Raw genomic sequence first — 20572 nt, forward strand, 5'->3', positions numbered from 1 at the left:
GTGTGTGTGTGTGTGTGTGTGTGTGTGTGTGTGTGTGTGTGTGTGTGTGTGTGTGTGTGTGTGTGTGTGTGTGTGTGTGTGTGTGTGTGTGAGTGCTTTCTTTGTGTTTTAAGTGTGTATATGTGGAGGTTTCCAGACCTCTAGATTGGGTGCTATTGATGCTGTTTGCATATGTAATGTGTGTAGTTGCCCATGCATTAGAATGTTTTTCTGTTAACCTGCAGAAAGAGAGAGAGAAAAAAATGACTACAAAATACAATTCTTATGTCTAATCTACAGTATTAATCTATCTTTTGGAAAACATTCAGGTCCTTATGAATTCATTTCTCATGTAATCCAGAGGAGATATTAGTTGGTTTTGATTTGACAGTGAAGCAGAGAGGATACTCGAGTTCTGTAATAAATGTTGTTTATAATAGTCTATTTTATTTTACTATGTTGTGTTTTTATGAACTGTAAGTGGAAAATTGTCATCACTGAGAGAAATAAAGGCTTTCAAAAATCCATCTCTGTGTAATAATCTATATTATGTATTTCATTTAATGATCAAGTTCTTGAAATGAATGTATTTTTCAGTAATCTTCTAATTTATTGAAAGGATTCTGTATGTCAAATAAAATGTTTTGATTTTAGTCAAAACCAAAGTCTTGCAATACATTTATTGGGAAAATAAGAAAACAAAGTGTTAAAGTTATTTTGATTTTAAATTCATGCAAGAAATCCATATTTGCAAAAACCTTTTTAGTGTTTAACTGAAAAACTCAGCTGGTTTTAACACACATGTGGGTTTTCAGGATGCTGTGTGAGTCATTATCTCCAACCATTTTTTGATTTATTTTTTATATGTATGATTTATGAACATATTGTACACATTGGTTTGTATATGATATGAAAACTTGCAATTTCTGACCTGGTGTCTGTCTGCAGCAGCCCGTCATATTGTCTAACTCTAACTCATCATTTTCACTAACTGCAGCATGACTGCATCCTGGTGAGCATGTGTAGCTGCCAGGTCCTGAGTTTGAATCACAGAGTACAAAAAGAATGTAAAAGTACATTTACTTTGATAATATTTTGCTTAAATAAAAGTACAGTTACCAGTGTAAATGTTGCTCAAATTAAAGTAAAACAGAACCTCAACTCAAAGATTATGTTAAGTAAAAGTTACTTTGTTTATTTTCTATGAGCAGAAGAAAATGCTGCTAGTGGATTTCACAAAGGAATAGAGGAGATAATGCTCAAACTATTTTTAATTACAGGAGCAACTTCATAAATAATACTGCAACACAACCAGAATGAAATATTTGGTAACACTTTATTTGACGGGTTGTGAATAAGACTGTCATGACACTGTCATAAACATAACATAACACCTGTCATGAACATGAATAAGCCTTCATTAATATTTATGACTGTTGTCATAAAGCGTCATTCGATAAATTATGACACTTTTAATACAAAGTTGACATTATTCAAAATGTCTTTGTTATGACAACTTGACATTAACCAACAAATCATGATCTGACATAAATTTGTTATAAAAGTATTACTGATTAAACTGATTAGTTTTTCTCTCAGCCTTTAATTAACCCCTTCAGGAATGAAATTAGCTTTAATAACAACTTTAGCTTTAATAACATAAAGTTACATATTTTTTAAAGTGTAATCAGTAATACTTTTATGACAAATTTATGTCAGATCATGATTTCTTGGTTAATGTCAAGTTGTCATAACGAAGACATTTTGAATAATGTCAACTTTGTATTAAAAGTGTCATAATTTACCAAATGACACTTTATGACAACAGTCATAAATATTCATGAAGACTTACTGATGATCATGACAGGTGTTATGTCATGTTTATGACAGTGTTATGACAGTCTTATTCACAACCTGTCATAGTGTTACCTAATATTTTAACATAAGACATTATGAATATTTGGGTGGTCCTATGTGTAATGTTAATGGGAGATAAAATTCCAATATCCTGTGTCTGCTGCTGTTGTTATGGTTCTCAGGATCCTTCCCTACATCTAGAAGCTTCTCTAGCTTCTCCTTTTCCTCTGTTCTAGCCAGTGCAAATCATAATCAGTAGTGTCAGAGAAAATATTATTCTGAATGTTTTCGTGAACATAAATCAAACTAAATTTATACTGTATGATAAAGCTGCTGACATTCTCAGACTTATAAACCAGTCCCTTAAAGTCCGGCCTGGGGTTTTCGTCTTTTTAACTTGAACTAGAGCCTCTGTAGTTCAGGAGGATTCCAGCAGAAGGATCGCTGTAATTATTATGGTGCTTTTTTTTTTTTTTAATGGAATTGAATATTTGTTTTTACTCATTACAACATATGATTTCAAATGTAACTGAGTAAAATATTTTAATCAAATCAAACTTCAGTAGAAGTTAAAGCTCTCGCAAAAATGCAATGTTATGAATGATTTTAAAAGTCTAATTTATTTGCTTTTTAGATTTTGTGAAAGAATGACATTATAAACTTTTGATACATTCTATCTGTCTGTCTGTCTGTGACTTGGTGTCTATGAAGGCATCTGTTGGCTTCTCACAGTTTAAGTCACTAACACAACAGAGGAAGCTACAGCCAAGTCAAAAATCATGGTTTATGTTTGCATGTTTAAATATAAATGTGTGTGGCTGTGTGTATGTGTGTGTTTGTGTCCCACACGGCCCTGCTGCTGCCACTCACTGTAAACTAGTCTGCAGCTCGTCACAGACAGACGCTGACACACTCCCAGTCTAATGTGCTCATTAGGGACTGAAACAGCATACACCTAATTGATAGCCATGACACACAGAATGTACACACGCACATGATTGCAAAAAACAGTTTCTTTTTTAATGCTGCAGTAGAAAACAAGGTTATACGAAGTCATATAATGGGGATTCATTGTCAAGAACAACAACAACAGAAAACCAAAGAATGAAATGGAAAAAAAGAGAGAGAGAGACAAACGGCACAGAATGCATAACAGTGTCTGTGCTGTTTACATGCCGATATTTTACACATAAGTACTTTTTTATATTATTATTATTATAATTATTATTATTATTATTACTATTATTTCTCTGGCAGATGTCAGTTACTTCAGCAAATGAACTGACAAAAAATGTAGCAGAACTTGTCACTCAAGAGGTTAGTGTAACCATGGTTACCTTTCATATCGCAAAAAGATAAAGCTGCAGTGTGGAATCACTGCAGAGTAATTAGACAGAACAAAAAAAAAGTAGGACCAATCAAATAGGCATTCAACAATATGAAACAACCAAGAGTGCTTTTAAATAACAGTTTATACAGGAAATATATTTATAAAGTAAGATTTTTTTGTACAACTTTTAATATTTTTAGTGTTCATACAGGGGGCTTGTGTAGAGCAGTTTCAGATCTTTTCTTTTTTTCTTAAAAAAAAACAAACATTTTAATTGTTTGAGCATGAGCTGGGCGTAAAAAGATTTGCACTTTTACTTCCCTTTTTGTTGTATTTTCAGATACATAACACATTTATAAAACTATTGTGCAAAACAAGTTTGTCTTCATATAGTGTGCACCAGCAAATAGTCAGAATCCTTTTAACTTAAAAAATATAGAAATGATGCATAATTTAAACAGGAATTAACTGAATGTTTTTTTATTTACATATAGTACACAGACCTGAATAATATAGGTCCCTGATCAATCAAAACAAAATATTACATTTTATTTCTTCTCCATACAATGTTTGTATTAAGACCTGTTAGCATTTTCCAGTCAAAAAAAATGAAGCTTAGGGTGAAATTCTTACACTTAATGAAGAATCTTCTTTATAATAAACTTTGGGATTTAAGACTCATCACTGTGGATGTTTAGAAAACAAGCAATGTAAAAACAGTGTACAGTAAATCTTATATTTTTATGCTTTGAAGTACCCACAATGTTTAATTTTAAATGTTGACTCATGGATACAATAATAATAATAATAATAATAATAATAATAATAATAATAATAATAATAATAATAATAATAAAATGCAGACAGGAGTTTAAAACCACAAAACATGTAAATTGCACCAGATGTAGGTATAAAATATTTAACAAAATTGTTTTATTGATATGCATGCAGCTTAGCCAAAATATCAATAAACCTAATTTCTTTTAAATAGAGAAAAACTCATCTTGCCATTTTAGAATCTATTTTATACTTTCATTTAACTTTATATTTTTAGTTAAAAAATGCTTCAAGTATTAATCTACTTTAGTCAGATAAGAGAGGTTAAATCAAGAGATTTGGACTGGAGTAGGTCTTCCTCACATGTAACTAAAACAAAAAGAAACAAAAAAACTCAAGTTTAAAAAAGAAACAATGTGCCAACACTCTTAGCAGTAGTTTAATGGCATTGTTGTGCAGTTTCATCAGTTTTAACTCAAAAGAGTGGCACAGCAGTAGGTTGAGCTGCATTGTAAAAGTCTTGCATCGTTCCAAGCCAGTGCTACTGTTTTTCCAGCTCACACACATACATCAGATGGTCCTCGGGGGATTTCCCATGTGTCTTGCTCAAGTGAAGTTTAACAGCGTGCTTGCTCGCAAATGTCCGGTTGCAGAGCTTGCACTGGTACACCGCGCCACTTTCATCATCATCAGGAGAGGAAGATGGAGATTCAGTTGACGGCATAGACGTTGTTAAGGACGAGGAGAGCGAGATCGGTAGTGATACTGGTACTGAGGTCGGGAGGGAAGATGGCAGCGGGTGGCTGGATGGGTGGAGATTGGAGAAGAGTTTTTCAGAGAGTCCTTTGGTGTGGCGTTGATGTTGGTGATGGTGTTGCTGCGATAACTGACTGAGCAACTGCTCCCCAGAAAGTTTAGCCAGGTCGCGAAGACGAAAGCCTAAGTGGGATTCCAGGTGGCTGACGTAGGTGGACGGTGAGCGAATCTGGGATGCGCAGTCACTGCAGAAGAACACTGGGTGGCCTGAATCCAAGTTTTTTAAGAACTTGGTGCCACCAGTTCTTCTTAGCTGGTACTTCACATTGGCCAGCCAGTGGGATATTGTAGTCATTGACAGACCTGTGAAACGGGAGATGTGCATCCTGTCCTGTGGGCTCAGGTCAGACATCATGTATTTGCCATCATTTGTTTGCCTCAAGCTGGAAGCAAACTGGGCTTGTAATATAAGGAGGTGTTGAGGGTTCCAGTTGGACTGGCGGCCTTTGCGCTTCTGAGCAGGTGAAACATCTTCGATTTCCTCTTGTGTGGCACCTTCAATGTCAGAGCGCTCAGACTGACTGGTCGGCGTGGAGGACTTGGACAGAGTTTGGCTTTCTGTGAGGTTTCTCAGCATGTCGGAGATGTCTGACAGGGCATTTTCTCTCAAAGGTGATGTGGACATGAAGGAAGCTACCGTAGCGGAAGCCTTTGTCATAGTGACAGCAGAAGAGGGAGAAATTGATGGGGTGGAGTTAGTAGAAGAAAGTGTAGTTGAACCCAAAGAACCACCATTACTTCCTTTATCAGCATTTTTTCCTTTAGTGAGATCTATAGGTTGGTCGTTGTTGAGATGTTGCTGGTAGAAGTAGCGATCTAAATGACCATTACTGGCTTTTTTGGTGTGTGCTGGTGGGGTGGAGGAAGCCACTGCCGCTTTTTCTGCCAGACTGTTGCTCATCTTAAACAACATGCTCATGGGGTCAAGCGAGGGCAGGGCCGGTTTAGCAGCCTTCCCCAGGTGGACGTTCATTACTGACTGCAGAGCGCTGAGAGGGTTGACAAACGGCTGTTCAGGAGGTGGATGGTCTGTGATAATAGCTGTGCTGCCACACAGAGAGGCAGGCAGTGGGGGTGTTACAGCAGTGGGCTCCACTCCATTCTCCCCAGACTCCTTTGTGGAAGCACTACTACTAGAATCTTTTTCATTTGTTCCCTTTCCATTTTGTACTACCTCCCCTACACTTGTATTTTCTGGGGTTTTACAGTCTCCTGCAGTGTTTCTTTTGGGTGACTCTCCTCGGATTAGATCTTCTGTCTCACTGACAGAGGGTGAGGGCGTGGTTCGCCTCAGAGGTAAATCACTCGCAATCATACCGGGGTCTCTCATTTTCTCCTCTACCTTAGCTACTTTCTCTGTCACTTTTTTAACTAGCTCTTCCATTGCTTGAAAGTTATTTTTAAGTAATGGAGAGGTTTGGCAGCTGGGAGGGGAAATCAATGGCTGACTTTTGCCAGTAGGGGAGAGAATCTCCCCTCCACTAAACATATATTTAAGGGGAGAGCTCTTTCCAGAATTGCCAAGAGAGAGCTTCATTATGTTTGGAAGCTGGTAGGCTGCATGGATGCTGGGGTACCCACCCCAACTGGGAGCACCATTCTGGGCTTTGTTGATGGCTGAGGTCACTGTGTTCTCCAAGGACTTGAGAATATCAAGCCCCCCCTTTGGACTTTCATCCAGATCCTCTTCAGTCAGATAGGTGTACTTTGAAGAAATATCAAACTTCTCTTCAGATTCGTCTTCCGCTTCTGTCCTCTTATCTTTGTTGTGGTTATTGGCATTGATAATGTTGGACTCTTGTGTACATTCTTCTTCCTTCTCCTCTTTTTTAATTTCCACAACCATTGCCATGGGTGAGATGCTAGTCGGAGGAGGGACGGGGGCAGGTGGAGAGGAGAAAGTTGTGGCAGCCAGGGGAACTGACTGGACCTTTTCTTCAACTGAAGAGTTGGATGTGGGGGCCGGGGACTCTATAATTGGTTTGCCCTTCTTTATGGCAGAATTAGTAACCTTAATAAAGTGCCCTGTCACCATCATATGAGCAGTTAATTCCTGCAGTGAGTCATGCGAGCTGCCACACTCCATGCATTTGAGGATTTGCGACTTCCTGGATTCAAACTGCCAGGCGTAGCTGGCACCATTTTGGTGTCCATAGCGATTGTTAGGTGTAATGTAGGGGTTGCTTATCTTCTGCAGAATGTCATTAGTGTCACTGAACGAGGCTGGCTTTGGTGTGGTGCCTCCGTTAGAGTCGGGTGAACTAGGGATGTCCAGGTCAACTGGGGCCCTTTTTCGAGCAGAGGAGATGATCTTGGCAGCTACGGGTGTAACAGGTTCTTTCAGAGGCACTTTCTGGTAGTGTTTCGTCTTGATCATGTGGACGCTGAGATCCTGAAGGGATTCAAAGGAGTGTCCACAGTACATACACTTAAGTACTTTTTGTGCATCTTCCTTCCCTTCCATCTCTAGTAGGGAGCGTTTCCTGGGTTTGGACCAGCGCTTAGCCCCCTCGCTGTCTGTCTCATGGTTATCATCACGATAGTGGCCCGTCTCGTTCATGTGCACCGTGAGCTCCACCAGAGTGTCGTACGCAGCACTGCAGTCCTTACAGCGAAATTTGCTGGCACCAGTGAATATGGAGCCGTAGAGCTTGGAGCTCTGTCGGTACAGCTGAACAGTGCTGAAGAGGTTAGGTTCTGTAGAAGCTGTTGTCACCGCCACTGTGGGATGTTGCACCAAGCTCAGTCTGTTGTGGTGGTTCTGAGAAGCCTGCTGGAGACTTTTAGCCACAGCAGACTGGTGCCAGTCATAGCCTCCGCTACCACAGCTGCTGCTGCTGCTGCTACTACTGCTGCTGCTGTGACTACGAGGGGGCTTTTCTGCTGGTGGCTGACTCAAGTTCAGATTCAGTGTCGACCAATAGGAATTGCTCAGGAAGGAAGTGTAAATCGCCTTCATTTTCTCGAGGCTGTCAGCCACAGAACTTGTTGCAGCTAATATGGCCTCATCTCCGGTTGCTGAGGCTGCAGCATTGGTTGCAACCATAATGGCTGAAGAGGAGGAGGGGGACAGTTCGTTTGAAAGGTCTTTAGAAAGAAGGACGTCGTCCTCGATTTTCAGTGAGGAGCTTTCAAAATCAGACATTCTGTCTGAGGATTCACTCAGGTGAGACTCGCTGTCCAGGTCCTGACCAGAAAAGTCAGCTGCATTGGGGGAGTCATGGATGCCAGCAGATTCTGGCCTGTCCTTGAAAAGGAAATCCTTGTCCTGACATAGGAGCTTGCTTGCAGGCTCCTCTCCTTCTTGAGCAGAGTCTTCTCCATCGAGGTCCTCATCCAACAAGGCTACTTCTTTTTCATCGTCGGGGACATAAGCTGTTCAGAAAAAGAGAACAAAACAAATGCAAAACTTTGTTAGGATCTCCCTGAAAGCACATTATATTTTCTAAGTATTTATGTTGTTACACTTTTAAACAGACATTATTTTCCAGTCATTTAAAATGTCATTCCCCTGTCCTCCCATTTCCAGCCCCTGAATGCTGTATTACATGAAATAAACTGGTGAGAAAGGAATAAAGACAGAGAAACTGAGGGATCGAAAAAGAACGATGAAATGTAGGAGAAGGAAAAAATGTCTTCTCAAACATAACTTGCCACCTTATTCTTCTCAAGGGGCAACAGCTTGAAATTAAAACTAAATTTGAAATTAATGAAGCACATTCTGGCGGTGGCATTCGTTTCTGAAGTAATAAATTACTTGTATCAACCTCGGAGACAGCGGTTCCTGTCTGTCAATTAATATGTCTTATGCTTCTTCTGCAGACTCTAATGCATTCCCTAACAGACACACTCGCCATTTAAATTAAGCATGCATTTTCACTCATTACACCGCTCAGCCTTCGCCTCCTCGTAAATAATAATACAAAAAAAAAAATGTATGTATGTTTGCCTAAGACAAATCTCTCCCTGTAAAACTCATTTGCTTCAATTACCAAAGATTAGAAAAGAAAAAAAAAGAAAAAACTGTAGGTTATTATTTACAGTTTAGCTTCAGGGAGAGGGCTTGAAGCTTTCAATTTATATTAAAATCCCTCTAGTTTAAGAATATTACAATGGAAATCACAGAAAAAAATATGTATCAAGACAAATCACAGTCTCGCATCTTGGTAAATCTCTGGATGTTCACTTTTTTTGTTAAGGCTATAAAAGTCATAAAGAGCATCAGATGAGAAATGATTTATGCTCATGCAAAAAGCAAACAAACACAGTAACATGTATACCTAGACCTCTGTATGTTTTATCACTTTGAAAAAGTGTTTCTTCTTGTTGGCAAAAAAAAAATGGGCATGTGGACCCAGTGGGTTTGTGACCACCACTGGGTCCTGTTACGGGTCATCATTCATCTAATATATAAACATGGAGGGGTGCTTTCACAATGCTATGTGGGTGTTAAATGTGTATGAAGCAGAGGTTGTGCATGTTTCTAATTCTGAACAGAGATGCAAAACCTGAACAGCTCCGAGGATAACTTCAGAGCACCAATCGTCTCCATGTGTTGATGCAGTTTATCCACATTTACCTAAAGCTGTATGCATGAGCTTAGTGGAAAAAATCTGTCTATATTTATTAATATTACTGTCAATTATAGCCAGTGCAAATTGCATGCCGCTCTAGCAGACCAGAGATGCTTAGGTTATGCAGACTGAATGGGTAAAAATAAAAATCCATATGCTGAAAGCAGATAGAAATGTTCATGCAGGAGAAAGAAAATGGTGACAAAAAGACCAAGCATTTTGTCAAGCATTGCTGGCTTGACAAAAAACAACAAACAAACCAAAAAATAATTTAAAAATTATAATTCATCCTCTGCTCATCTCATCTTTCATTTCTAAATTAATCAATTTAAAATGTACACATCATTCCACCATTTTACAATCTGCAGCATCACATTGGTTTTGAAATGCTGCTCTGATGAGAGTCCTCCAGTGAGATGTGCTTAAAGTTTTGATAAAAGTGGGCAATTAAATAATATAGTACTCAAAGAATATTTTTTAATCATTTCTTTGCATCTGTCATGTCTGTGGTGAAAAGAAGACAACTGTGAAGCGACTGAAGAATAGGTGTATGTTGCTTCCATATGCTGCACTTGATGGACATGTTTTGCATTTACATGCATTTAAATCATTCTGCTGAGAATCCAGCCCAGAAATAAAATAGTGGGAGATATACAATACTATAAAATGATTTTTCAAAACAACAGATATAGATTTTTCTTCTGCTAACATTAAATGAACATTACATATTATGGTTCTTCCACTCAAGATTTTCAAATGGTTCCAGTCTGATTCCAGATGTGTGAACACACAGAGCAGTGGTGCAGGCTGCCAGCTAGTGTCTATCAGGAAACTCTTCAGGTTGTGTGAGGTTGAACATGAGCTGATGCTGCATGAGCAACAAAACAGAGAGACGTGCCTTTGTCATTGTCAGGTCCTTTGTTGCCATCGGCGATGATACAACAGCGCCATGAGATAAACAGATGCATACACCGACAGATATCCCAGAGTCCCTTACATGTCTCTCACAGACACACACACACACACACACACACACACTCCCGCACACGCACACACGCACACACACACACACACGCACACACCCCCACACACACACCAGTTGTACAATATGTGTTGTACTGTAGCAACTTTTTGCCTGCAGGCAAGCATTCGGTTTCTCTGTTGAACATGCAATCTGTTCCAGCATTCAGTCTCACAATGAGGATCCATCTGAGAGGCGTTAAACACGCCACTATGAACAGCTTCTAAAAAAATTGTTGGGTCACATGACACATGATCGGCTGGATGCATTTATGTAAATTTTCTTTTATGGCATTGAAATACAGCTTACTCAAAACAGCAATGATCCATTTCTGCTGGATTTTCAACACTGGTGGAGACAATAGACAGATTACGGTGTTTTCATGCTTCACCCTGTTCAGGAGCTCTCTTTCTCTCTCCATATCTCCCTCTTTCGCTCTCTCTCTCTCTCTCTCTCTCTTTCTCCTTCTGTCTCAGAGACACATCCGGTGCCTGCACATACGTGCAGCCGAGGAGACCCTCATGTACATGCCATCTGTTCTGCATCAGCCAAAACGACAGCTGTTTAAGAGAATAACGCTGTGACTGAGGAAACAGTGGAACGCAGCGGCTCGGCGCTCCAGCTGAGGACAAACATCACTGCGGAATCACCTTTAACGCTCACAGCGCAGCTCCAACGAGCTACGCTTGTGTGATGAGAACGAAGCATGGGTTTATTTATGTTTGTGCAGCCATCTGTGTTCTTGCAAGTGTGTGATATTTAAAAGAAAGAAATGAGGAGGAAGTCAAAAGTATGATAAACTTTGGCCTAGACTTAAAATTGTTTAAGATAGATAAGCACGAGTTAGAAATGATGTATTAAAATTTATAATACAGTGGTGGCATTTGACTTATTCCTTCTGAAGCACTCTGGAATATTTTGTTATTTTATTAAGTATATCATTTTATTCCGCTACATTCACAGCTGTGGAGATAGAATATATTTCAGTTAGAAGACTGATGGTTCCATTCCCTGTCGTCCTCAGTTTAAATGTGGAAGGTGTTTGCAGGATCGTGAAGCTCACACTTTTTCGCCTATCTTTGTGAGTCCCTTTGTATAAAGCACTCAGTTTTATACAAAATTTTACATTACATTGAGTTTACTTCAGTCTGTAATTAATCACAGTTTTTAGAAAAGGATATAATGACAAAATAAGCAACATTTTCAATTCAAAGAACCTTTTTGTTGCTAAAATATAGACTAAGTAGACATATTAAAAATATGTATTGTTTCTAATCTGTTATTCTGGTGTAAAATGTTTTTCAAGACATAGAGCTTTCCAGTGTTTCAGGAACTCCTGATCATTCATGGAACTTCTTCAGATATTTGAACTCTGGATGCTAACATTAGCATTGGGGACGTCTGTGCTGCTGCTGCTTCATATTGAATAGCTTCATTGATAAGCTAGCTCCTTTCAACACAATTTGAACACATCAAGTCTTTTCCAGCATCCAATCAGATTGTTTTTTGAAGCAATAACTAACCTCCAATGGGCCAAGTAAAGCGGCTTTATCATCCATCACTGTTGTTTATAGATGTTGCTAGTGCGTCAGATTTAGGAGTGTACCGGAAACACGAGAAGGTTCCCCTCTGGACTTTTGTATATAAAATGAGAGAGAGATAATAACATTATAGTGTTAACATTTTTAATGTGTTAATATCTATGTGATTCATTAATCAAAATTAATGTGTTATAGTCCCAGGCCTAATTAAGAGAATTGGAAATTAAGTCATATAGCTGATAATCTCTGTGCAAATGAAGCTCATGTGAACTTTAGCGTTTAATGCAAAAATAATTACAAAAACTTGATTGAAAAAAACATTTTTATTTTTGAAATAATTTTTCCTGATTTATTTCCTTTATCTGAAAATAAATCAGATTTTCAGCTATAAGTAGTTGAATTTACCACAGCAGAATTTTACAATGTGTGTGAGGATATTGGATCTTGGTGAATGTCCCTAACTGTTACAATAGTCTCTGTAAGGTAGATGAAGGCCATGAACAGAGGCTTCGGTGATTAGTGATTTATATCATTTGAAAAAGGACAAAATAAATTGATAGGAATTTTGGTTCCTTCGGCTGTGCTTGATTGTTTAGTGTTAAGCCTTTTTAGAATTGCAGTTTATAAAACATTATAATTTCAAAACGAAAACAGGGAGCAGTTTTGCAAATCAGCCTATGGCTGGAATTGAAGACCCATCTGTATGCTGTCTCTGACCAAATAATCTGAGCAGCTTTAATATGTTAAATTATTTAATGTAATATCAAAGCAGATCTTTTTTCCTTTTTTTATTTTTATTTTTTACAAATCTCTGATATTTAACTAAGCATGCACCGATCACTCAGTCATAGATCAATATCAGCCATCTTCAGCAGATACTGGCAGATCAAACTGAAAACATGTATTTATTTTCTCCGGTCCCTCTGTTTCTCTTTCGGTCATTCACACATTAACAAACTGTTCACTAAAGATGATCAGGAGTACATGCTGTTGACTGGTGTGTTAATATCCCAGACAAATGGTTCAATAATGCTCTGTTGCTGACTAAACTTCCTATGCAGTTTTGTCAAAGTTTAAAACATAACAATGATTTAAAAATATTGTAAATTGTGAAAAATTCTTCATTAATTACAATTATTCCAGATTTCCCTATCTATTCATCCCTCTGATTGATTTTCCAGGCTTCATATCAATAAAAAATGTCTGAGCATTTTAAAACATAGACAGACTAAAAGCACCTTTGGTAAATAACAAACTTTAGGCAAGTATTGTTACTAAGTTCACATTTTTGTATTAACAATGTTTTTATAGGTCATGTGTCTGAGAGGTCGAGCTGCATGTGGTTCTATAGATCATCCACTGTGGCTGGTTAGAACTAGGTAATGTTTTAAACTGCAAAGTTAATTATAAAATGTTAGCTTTAGCAGTTCTTCGTAATCATTTTCATGCAATATATGGATAAACATTCTGCAAAGAATGACATAAAAGTGTAAAGAACATTCTTTTTCATGAAGTATTTTTCATAGAAAAGGTTGCAAACTGTGACACTATTTTCTTGACACACTGACTGTCCCATTAGATTATATATATTAAACATGAATGTAGAACTAAAGTTGTCCTTAAGTTTAAATATCTAGCTTTTACATAGCTTGTTCGCCACAAAGTAGTGAAGTGTTTGTTCAGAGATTAAAACCAAGAGAAGAAGAAATAACAGATATGGATACGTGTGAACACTGAAGAAGGAGAAAGACTTGCAGAAATAATCCCCTGAAGGCCTCTGGCTTTGGCCCAGAATGAAGAGTTCACAACACCACGACCCAAAATCCTGAGCTAAACATGGAGAGGCACGCTGCACACAAACAGCAGGAGAGAGAGCCAAACACAACAGGTATGCAGGTGCTCTTTTAATTAGTGCAAAGAGAGATGGAGTGAATTCTTGATGAACAGTCAGCAGGAGAGAGGATGAAGGTTGGAACTGAAACTCAGGAGAATCAGGCCCAGCAGAGCAAAAGAGAAGGTAAAAAAGAAAAGCAAACTCTTCAAGTTGCAAGGATTTTAGTCAGTTCTACTCAAACTACAAAGTTAAATCTCTAATTCTATCACACAGAATCCAACCTGGAACATTTAGAGTTCCACTGAAATCAAAAAGCCTTGTAATTATGACGAAGCTGTGTATCTTTGTGTTCTTGTCTGCCCATAAAGGGAGGAAATCTTTTAGCATTCTGCAGATGTTATGATGTTAGGAAACCGTTTATCATGCTTATATAACCACTTAACAGCCCTATCAGACACACAGGCACGTCAGCGCTGCCTGTTTACACTTCAGCTTAGATCGAGCTGTTTCTCTCAGAGTGTGTGTTCCACAGAAGGAGAAAAGCCAGAGGTGAAGAAACATCACTCTTTTTTTTGTGAAACAAAACCCACAACATTCCAGTCACAGCAAAACAAATTTTCTCACACCTTTCCCAGTGAATTTCAGCGTTCTACGCTTCAAGTTGTCCAACCCGCTGAGATCTTCTAATCTTCACCCTCGCTTCCCCCCAACCCTCTCTAATCACCAGTGCAACCCACGTTAATAAAGTTAATTGAATCTGAGATCAATAATGCTTAATTATGGTGATTTGACATGCGCAGACATATTAGTCGGGGGACTTAAGGGGTGTGTGTGTGTGTGTGTGTGTGTGTGTGTGTGTGTGTGTGTGTGTGTGTGTGTGGCTTGGTACAGCGAGAGCCTCAGGACTGATGAGGTGTGCTGCAGGTTGTGAGAGGTGTTGCATCGACCCCGATGGCTGACGAATTGAATCTCTTCTTTCAACATGACTTTCTAAACTTGCAACACAGTTTTAGCATCACTGCAGTCAAGCGCAGTGATTCCTTGTCCACTGCTGAGTCATGTTGCTGTAAGCTCTAAGACATGCTGTGTTTATTTTTCAAAGATGCACCAATCAGTCAGCTGATCAGAGTCAGTCATGTTTCCCTGTAACCAGCTCCCATCAGTGATAAGCGGGTCAAACAACCAAAAAGTAGAATGAAACATGTTCAATAAACTCATCAAGGCCATGAACCCCCCACCTTTTATGGTCCATAAACGCACCAGCCAACAGTAGGTACACTATCAAACATATGAGCCACATTTAGTTGTGTCTACTAACTTCTATTCTTCAAGTCACATACATTTTGCCTGCTTTAGATTTTAAATTTAAATGTGTGAGATGGTAAAAGGAACTTACAGTAGTAAGTTATGTTAAGTTTTTATTCATTTTGTTACAACTCCAAGAGTTGGGTAAACAAGGATTTTTAAAGGGGCAGTAGTATGTATTTTCTAGGCACACAACGCCTTCAGGTGTTATTAAAAATGATGTATACATCAAACATGACTGAAAGAAAATTTGAGTTTGTGTTTTAATGATTTAAAATTGGGCCTCTGTCTCTTTAAAAACTCCACCCTCTGGAAGTCATCACAGCATGGCTCCTCTGTTAACTCTTTAATAACGTTTTACTAGTGTTACTCTGAAAAGTAGCTCCTATGATAAGGTCAGAAGCTGTAGTTCCACCAAAGGTTTGCTAACTGCTGCTGGATAGTCTTGGAAATTAAAGGATTTCTCAAACATTTATGAAAGAATCAAAGCAACACTCCAGGTATGTTTTTGATGAGGGAATAACATTATAACATGACTTACCGCTCAAAAAACATTTTGCATATACTGACTCTTTATGTTAACGCGCTCTCCCCCTCCAGTTGGTGAGTTAGTCAGGAGTTGGAGTAGCGAGTGTTGCCATAGTGACTGGTGAGCATTGATGACGGCATTATTCAGCTTCACAAATGTGTGATTTAGTTGCGGTGTGAACATGAAGTGGAATGGGTCTGCTGTGCTCTGACTAGTGGTGAAGGTCTGTCGGACTGAATGCAGCTCTGAGGAAGCAGAAGAAGCTAACGGTGGCTAATAGCCGCTCTCACTGTTCGCTCAACAGGCTGCTGCATGGCGTTGTCTCTATAAAAGTCTCCAACAACAAAAAGGAGTTGCTAGATTTATTTCTAGTTGTTTTGACATAAAGTCACAAGAGGAGTCAGAAAACTCGATAAACATAGTGACAATAAGTTGACAACAGTCCTAGTTTTCCTCAGCATTTGGATTGTTTGACTTGGGTCAATCGTTTGGTCAAAATTTCATATAGTGAGGGGGGAAAAAATGTGCATGTTTTTTTTTTTTTTTTCAGTGTATGTAAACTTCTGGCTTCACATGCAAGTTTGTAAACAAAAATAAAACTGAATATTAAAATGTCATATTTGAACTTCTATCTTATCAAGAAAAGTACGCTTATTTCTTACATAACAGAAATAAAAAACTTTTCAGGTGCAAGTGTTGCTATAAACCTGCAGCTTTGCTCTGGATTTGTCTCTGTGGTTTTTTGTGGATGTTCTGTTTTTAAGGTGGTAAATAGGAGCCATGCTAGCAGCATGTGCAGCAGCTCAGACGTGGAATGGCAGCAGAAAGCGCGTCTGTCTCTGGTTCTGATTATTCAGAAACACAGATGTAGCATGTTGCCCACAAATGTATGTGTAGGGGTTTGTGGAGTGGGGGGGGGACGTGTTAGCCTGGCTAATCATCTCCCCATGCCACTCAGCTGGGGGTTCCTGACAACATATTCACATGCTGTCCTTACATTGCCTACACAAGAGTGCATGTCTGGGTTAGAGAGCTTCTGACATACTGACGTGTGTGTGTGTGTGTGTGTGTGGGTGTGTGTGTGTGTGTGTGTGTGTGTGTGTATGTGCGTGTGTGTGTGTGTGCGTGCGTGCGTGCCCGCCCGCGCGCGTGTGTGTGTTCATACAAGAACAGCGTTTATTTTTAGTGCAGTTGCTATTTTGTAAAAATGCCACATGCAGAGTATGAAGCATGCTGCTCTATATAACACTAGCATGCTGCCTCTTGAATGGATCTGTAGTTTTTAATTCTGTCACTTTTAAGCCCAGTAGCAATGAGTTAAACATGGACTATGATTTTGACTATTTGTCAATATCATATTGTTTAAACCGATATATATGTGTTGTGTTGACATAAGCAGGTCATATCAGTGAAGCATGTTATTTTTCAAAACTAATCACATACACACAGAATATCGATGATGTTTTGAAGACATTTCCAGTCCCAATGGTGCCTGAATGTAATAGCTAGGACTGTGTTTTCAGCTTTTATAGTGGGCGGGTCAGTCATGTTTCCACACCTCCCACCCCCATGCCCAAACAGGGTCAATAGTTTGAAACTGAATAAAAAAATGAAATCTTAAACTGAAAAACTTGAATCTGAAAAGCAGTTTTTGAAAATCTTTTCAGTTTCAATTTTTTTTCTGTTTCAAAAAATTTTTTTCTTCAGTTTCAAATCTATAGTTTCAGCTTTTTTTTCCAGTTTCAAAATGATTTTTCAGTTTCTTTTATTTCTTTCCTTTGAACAAACTTTACGGCCCCAATTTAGTTCCATACATACAGTACATTCTTCCTGCTGGACAATAGTGCTAACAACTGGACCAGCAGTTCTGAGAATGTTACACAAATAGGCATATTTTCAGGCACAGCTAGAGAACGGTTAGCTAGAAACAAGGTCAATATTTTTCACAAACCTTCTGAGATTGGAACGACTTAATTAACTTCTTTTGTGTGTGAGCACATAGACGCTGCATTGCCCATGCTACATAAATATTATTAAGGGGTGAATGATAGTAAATTACCCTCTGGATGTTCTTTGTTATTCAGATAGCTCACGCTCAGAGCAGTCCCTGTCTGAAAGGGTTTGGGGCAACCTGTGGTCACGAGCATCGTCACTGGAGACAGACAGACGGATGGCTGGATGTGAGTATGTGGCTGTGTTTGTACTTTGGCAAGAAATAGACAGTAGGGGTGTGCAGAGTTAGCCAAGAAGGACAGAGGAGCGTTTATCATTTCCATCATCTCTCATTTGGTTATTTTAAAGCCCCTGCTCTGGTGCTTTTCTGCCTGGATCTCTCTAATTCATTCTCCCACTGACTTTACCATCTCAGATCTGCTTCAAACATACACACATGTATTTATTTTACCTCATGGTCTTTCTATTCTTTAATTTCTTGATCTTTCTCACGGTTCCTCCTCAATCTCATTGACAGTAAGCATAATTGGCCAAAAGAGAAAGGAAGAACACATAACAGTTTGCACTTTATGCTTTCACACATGTAAAAAAAAAATACTATAAAGTAAAAAAATAATAATAATACTGAGAGGAGATTTCTGTTTTTCTGCTACACGTATCCATGTGTGCACCTTTTTGAAAGCACACACACTCTTTGCAGAGCAGTCTGGTTAGTTGCTGGGTATCTATTACCTGCCAGTCTGCTCTGATCTCTTTGGACAGCTCTGATCAAAAGATGTCATCCAACCCAGCAGACCGGGCTCACTGGGAAAGTCAGGAATGGTGGGAGTGTCTGCGTACGTGTGAGCATGCGTGCACATCTCACAGTGGTCTGGGTGTAAATAAAATGACAGGATCAGTTTAAGGTCCTGTCAAGTAGGCAGCAGGCGATTATGATAACGCCCGGTCTGTTCCAACGCAAACGGACACCCTTAAATTTACCGGCCGGAGGATAATATACATGATATAGCTCTTTTTCCCCGCGTTTTTCCTGCCGCCTGCCTCTGCGCTTCATCTTTCATTGCTCTATTTTGCTCCACATATCCTTGTGCAACATGACCTTTTTTTTCCCCTTTTGTTCTGAGAATTAACAGGGTACTACAGGCTTCAGGTAGAGCTGCAGAAAACTAAAGCTAATCTAGGTTATTCACATCAGATTAATGTAAAGCGCTATATTATACCTAATATTTCAGGAACCCCTGATCATTCATAAAGCTTCTTTCAAATAACTCCTTTAGAAATGTGGACATTGACATTAGCATTGCTGACATCTGTGCTGCTGCAACATGATTAGAATTGAGATGCTATATTAGGCTAGAATCAATCAATCAATCAAGTTTATTTTTACAACACATTTCAGCAACAAGGCAGTTCAAAGTTCATCCATCCATTTTCTGTACACACTTGTCCCTACACCTACAGTTCAAAGTTTTCTACATAATAAAAACACAAAAATACAAAGTCATAAAACTCAACATGTAGTCAACAACTGAGAAAATAAACAATAATTATTATATTATATCACCAGGACCAGGAGACCTGAGAGGTTCTGGAAGGTTGATACAATAACAGCAGATCTTTAACGTGTTGTGGTGCTAAACTGTTCAGAGATTTATAAACTAACAACAGTATTTTATGTCTTAAGTCAGTCTATTCTCTTCGCTGAAAGGTTAACCCCTTTTAGCACAACTTGAACACAACAATAGTCTTTTCTAGAGTCTCATTAGTTTGTATTTTTAAGAAAAAAATTAGCCTCCGGTATGCCGAGAGAAGTGGCTTTGTCATCTATCTCTGTTGTGTGTCAGATTTTCAGGCGTACCAGAAATGCATAATGGCCAGAAAAAAGCATATGTAAAACAAGAAAAAAATCGTACTACGCTTATTAACGCATTAAAATATATGTTGTTATTTAATCAAAATTAATGCATTAAAGTCCCAGCCCCAAGTAAAAGAAAGCCAAATAACAAATGTTGATGTAAAGTGTCCATCTGCACCGACAAAGAAGAAGGAAAGGAAACAAAATTAACCCGATCTAAAAACGTGTTTATTTTAAAAAGAGCAAAAGAGAAATTTGTAAAATGGAACAGAACAGGCCGGGCTATAAAAAGGTGTAAAATGTGAGTGCTTTTGGAGGAAAGAAAAACGGCTCCCAATAAAGCGGGAAAACAGGGCTGCTCTGAGGCAATTTAGACTGCAAAACACAAACCATTAAGTTTGTGCATTATCTTTTAATTTAATCTTGAATGATTTATAATCCATCACACAAGGCTTCAACCATATCCAATTATTCTCTGCTGCTTGATTGACAACAAAGGTGATTTATTAATCTAATAAAAACTGATGTGCTCTCCACTTGCTCTGAAAATAACCAGCCGGATGGAGAGCTTTAAAACACACTAACGCGCGAATGTACCTACACACTGCCTTTCTAAGAGCAATGAAATCAATACGTTGTGTATTTATTTTGAAGTGTATCATTTTGTGCGCAAGGTTAAAGTATGTGTTTAAACCCTTTGAGAAAATCACTTAAGAATCTCTTTGGTTAAAAGAGAAATCAGTCGCCGTCCATCCTGCGTGCCGTGCCAGAAATCGGAAATCAAAATGTCGGGCACGGTGACGAGTGATTTTTATTTTTTTTTACTCTATGCCAGGCCGAATGATTATATTAGGCTTTAATTCCTCCATCTATGGTGTATATGTCATCTTAGTCCCAGCTTTATCGGCTAATGTTACTTTCAATCTCAGGGTATTAATGGAAAAACAGAGAGCCGATACCCCGCAGTGGTGGCGACCGTGTGTTGATGAGCAGCAGGATGGGGCTTCAGGGGTTAACGGTCTACAGTTCACATGCATATGAATGTAGGAGAATGTCATTAAGAATTATTAGCATGTTTACAGCACCAAGCCATGTATGAGCCTCATTTAATGAGGCTTATAGTTACAGGCGCATGTTTTTTTTTTTTTTCTTCTTTCTGGCTTTGATGTGTGAACACACAGACACACACGCACACACACAC

General features: G+C 38.7%; 1 protein-coding gene across 1 annotated transcript; it reads right to left on the bottom strand.

Moving 5' to 3' along the window:
• Positions 1–4363: 4363 nt before the first annotated feature.
• tshz3b (teashirt zinc finger homeobox 3b) lies at positions 4364–10883 on the bottom strand. The gene is made up of 2 exons (XM_008405002.1): positions 10856–10883; positions 4364–8134 (listed from the first exon to the last, which is right to left on the bottom strand). Exons 1-2 carry the CDS (start codon positions 10881–10883, stop codon positions 4485–4487), a joined length of 3678 nt encoding a protein of 1225 aa, XP_008403224.1. The 3' UTR covers positions 4364–4484.
• Between the last annotated feature and the right edge of the window lie 9689 nt (positions 10884–20572).

Source organism: Poecilia reticulata, linkage group LG3 (assembly GCF_000633615.1).
Source record: "Poecilia reticulata strain Guanapo linkage group LG3, Guppy_female_1.0+MT, whole genome shotgun sequence".
Classification (NCBI taxonomy): Eukaryota; Metazoa; Chordata; class Actinopteri; order Cyprinodontiformes; family Poeciliidae; genus Poecilia; species Poecilia reticulata.

Excerpts from the sequence above, each read along its gene's own strand:
- tshz3b (XM_008405002.1), bottom strand. The coding sequence starts at position 10,883 with ATGTACATGAGGGTCTCCTCGGCTGCAC. Across the intron at positions 8,135-10,855 it reads GAGGGTCTCCTCGGCTGCAC|CTTATGTCCCCGACGATGAA; the intron begins GTATGTGCAGGC and ends TTTTCTGAACAG.